This window comes from Cornus florida, unplaced genomic scaffold (genome assembly GCF_030987335.1).
Source record: "Cornus florida cultivar Cherokee Brave unplaced genomic scaffold, ASM3098733v1 CherokeeBrave_3.0.0_Hap2_Chr09, whole genome shotgun sequence".
In the NCBI taxonomy this organism is placed as follows: Eukaryota; Viridiplantae; Streptophyta; class Magnoliopsida; order Cornales; family Cornaceae; genus Cornus; species Cornus florida.
Genome location: NW_026775579.1, coordinates 65,612,525 through 65,616,625, shown reverse-complemented (window position 1 = coordinate 65,616,625; position 4,101 = coordinate 65,612,525). Strand labels below are relative to the sequence as shown.

General features: G+C 34.7%; 1 protein-coding gene across 1 annotated transcript; it reads right to left on the bottom strand.

Moving 5' to 3' along the window:
* Positions 1-2,184: 2,184 nt before the first annotated feature.
* Positions 2,185-3,309, bottom strand: LOC132272732 (F-box/kelch-repeat protein At3g06240-like). The gene has a single exon (XM_059773826.1). The coding sequence runs from the start codon at positions 3,307-3,309 to the stop codon at positions 2,185-2,187; it is 1,125 nt and encodes a 374-aa protein (XP_059629809.1).
* Between the last annotated feature and the right edge of the window lie 792 nt (positions 3,310-4,101).

Sequence of the window (4,101 nt, the reverse complement as noted above, 5' to 3'; positions counted from 1 at the left end):
GGGATAGTTTAGTCTTTTAGTATATTTCTTTAGGTTAAAGTTTTTTTTTTTTACAAAGTGAAAGAGCATTTAAGTCATTGTATATGGTGTCAGATGTCTAAAAATAACAGTTGGGGTGTGAGTGAAAAAAGGAACAAATGTTTGTAGTAATTTTCGAAAGTTATTTCAAGGTGATATTTGGCCAAACCTGAAAGGATGTCAGTGAAATTAACCCTAAAAATTTTGAAAAATGGGATAAATTCAATTGACAAAGTAATCCCCCAATATAAAATCTCCCTCCCAAAACCACCGACTCCCCCACTCCTAACCACCTCTCCATCTCTCATTCTATCACTGCTCAAACTAAAAATTTAAATAAACATAATTCATATGAAAAAGACCTACTAATTCATTTTTAAAAAAAACAAAAAATTATGAAATATATTTATTGCCGAATGAAAAAGACAATTTTCAAGGCAAATTTTGTGGCGGCCAAGAATAAGCCGACCTAAACCTTTTCAAACTTGAATTCACGTGGCACACTGTCTCTATCACCCCTTTCATTTGTCAATCCTCTTTTTCATTCACTACGGTGATAATTTCATTTCGCACTCTCTACTCTCTTGATCCACCGATCCTCCATCTCCCAATATATCACCCGAATTTCATCTCTCTCTGTCCAAAATCAGATTTTGTTGTGAGGTTTATCTTTATACTTTTCCCCACTCTCTGCCCTAATTTCATCTCACACGAATTATCAGCATGACTATATCCACTGAGATTGTCTCTTTACATAGTGATAAGGAGTCTTCACCCAGGAAGTTTGATCGTCACACAAGTCTATAAATCAAAATAAACTCTAGTATCTTGGATAAAGATAAGAATAAGGTCCCCTTCCGTGTTGTAGAAGTGATGACCATGTGGACGGGTGCGAGACACTAACAAGCTACCACACTGGGAGAGTTACGGGTACACAATCCCACATCGCTTAGGTAAAGGAAAGGTGAAGTGCTTATATGTAGGTGTGTCACTTCAATTGGTATGAGACCTTTTGAGATAAAGTATAAGAGCAAAACTGTGCGGGCTCAGGCCTAAAGCAGATAATATCATACCATGTGGTGAAGTGGATACTTACTTGGAAGTAAGAGATATAACACTCCTCTTTTAATCAACTTTGAGCAATGACTTAGACCTCGGAGACAATAGAAGAGTGGTCGAACAGAAGACTCACACATCTCTCACCTGTTTAAGGCCTTGAAAACTTGAAAATTTGAAATTGTCATCTTTCATATATTTCTCCAATATAAGAAAGAAAATTCAAAAGTTGATACAACGAAATGGACAAAAAATTTCATAAACCATTTGAATCGGTGGACCCCACAATTTTCAAATTGTTAGGCGATAACTTGATTGGCATGAGAGATGTCTTGTCTTCCTCAGCGGAAAAAAGAAAGTTGAAACATCATTCATTTATGAAATATGAACCCGGCCCCAATAGTTTCATAAAAGTTCTGCAAGTAAAAAAATTCAGTTTTAAAAAATACTATTGTCACGAACTGTTTATTTGCAGGTTGTGTCTTGCAAGCAGCATATGAGCGCTTGAGAGGATTATGATTGGTGTATGCGGAAATCTAGAGTTTTTGAGAAAATTGTTGAGGGTCAGAGAGAATTGAAAGGGTTCAAATATATATTGGAGAGTTCAGATATTTGTAGGGTGAAAGAATAATTTTTAGAGGATAAATAATTAACACGTTTAGGTAGAAAGTTTGAAAGATTAGACATAAAGGATTGGAAGCCTATTTATAGTCATCTGGAAGATAGAAATATCAGAGTTAAAAACTGTTCATATATTATTACCTATATCATAGTACCAACATTTATTAATTCGCCTGTTCATGGATGGTGGAGTTTTTGTTTTGCTCAATTTATATTCTATTTCTTCTACTCAATTTATACTTATCGAAGTAATTCGATATTTATTGAATTCAATCTAGTGAGAGAAATGGAGATCTTGTATATAAACTGTGATATCATATGGTGAATTCAATCACCACATTGGTATAAATCAAATACTGTAATTATCAAATTAGGTCCCTAATTCATTATTAGGGTAATAAAACTACATTACATTTTACATACCATAAATAAAAAAAAAAAATTTTAAAAAAAACAATAATAATAATGGAAAAACAACTTGATTTTTGTTCAAACACCCATAATGGGTGATACTAGACTCTCCACATAACCTCCTACTCTTAAAAACTTGTATCTATTTGCATCTTGAATTCCTGGAAGTATTAAATCCCGACTGGTCCTCTCTCTTGTGTTCCATAAAACAAACTTGCCGAAATCTGTGGCAAACAATAGTTCATCATTCTTCAATAATTCATCACTCCTCGGCAAAACCAAATTCTCTGTATTAAAAGATGGAGTTTCAATCACAACTTTAGTCCAAGATTGGGTCTCGCCATATTCCTCCATCACCCAAAAGTCACCATTATTACGACTCAGCACACAAAGACATCCTCTAAACACCCCTAATTCGAATGGAGACCTGGGAAACCCGATTGGCACAGGACTCTTCCAGAATTTCTCGTCCGCCAAACTGAAACCAACGATCACTAATGGCGGCTGCTGCTGCTCTAGGTCAATACAAAGCCAATGGATGGCTCCGTTCAGAGTTGTCCCAAGAAGTGTCCCAATAGGTTCGTAGTAATCGCGAGGAAAACATGACTGAGCCTTCTTCCAAGAATTGGTTTTGAGTGAATATATGTGTACGTTGTCTTTGTGTGCTTTCAACAGTTTGTAATCATCAACGGTGTGATCATAGCCAAATCCATATGTTTCAGAAGTCATCCAATACCAGAAATCGAACTTTGGCACTTTCTTGGAGACTCTTGTCGATGGATTAACTATATATAAGCGACGGAAACTGAAACTCTTGTCATACAGTATGCATACCAACCCATTACAAGAACCAATTATTTTCAACCACTCATCACCACAAGGCTCGATATCCAAAATATCAGTAATCTTCAGTTCTTCAATATCATTAATGGTGGTTGCCTTGGTTGGTTCTAGGTTTATGGAATGGAGACTATAACCAAGCTGCAGAGGGGAAATAGTTAGTAGTCGCCGGTGGCTTTGGACGTTGACGTGTGTTTTGATGAAGTTGGGGTCGGAGATGCAAGAGCGCCATGACTTTGACACGCACCGGATCCTTAACAAAGACTTGACGGACAGTTTTAAGAATATTAAAAAAACGACATTGTCCGGAAGAAGGTATGACAGCCCTCCTCCGCATTTCTCGCGATTTGCTTTCAATTCCATGGCCTTCTACTCGCCTCTCGTTATGTTTTTCAATATTCACTTGAGCCAAAGTTTTTAAAGCAACCATTTCCTAATGAAATAGGTATGTGTGTAGTTTCCTTTGCTGAGGTCCTAATTTTTTGTGGATTACCATCTTTATAATGGATTGACGGATTAGGTAATGGAAAATTTTTGTAAAATAATTTTTCGATTTCTTTCCTTAATACATAATTTAAATAGGGGTAATTTGCACTCACACTCCTTCAGGTTTGTTATAAAAACATGTAGATACAATTTAGGGAGAGTGTGATCCAATTGCCCCCTCTTTGCAAGCTTGAACAACACCCCTAACCATAATAAGAGTACATAATTACCCTTTGACTTTTGAATTGACCCATTTAAATTATGACAGTACAATATTAATCTTTTATAAGTCCTTTTATTTCACTAAAATGACCCTTGACAAAAATAAATAAATAAAATTGTTTATGATAATGTTTTACATAAAAATTAAAGTTGGCCCCCTCAAATTTTTTGTAACACTATTTATGGTACTAAATCATAGATATTCACATAGATACATAAATATTATTTGATATGAATTAGAAAGAAAAAAAAATAAAAATTATTTACCTGACAACAACAATGATTCAATCGACAACTTTTCTCTCCAATTTTATTGTATATTATTTATAGACACATTTTAACAATATACATTAAACTTGCACAAAAAAAATTTCTTACAATGATTTTATGTTATTTTAAAATTTTAATTTCACATTACTAGTTTGGCCCCATCAATTAAAAATTCCT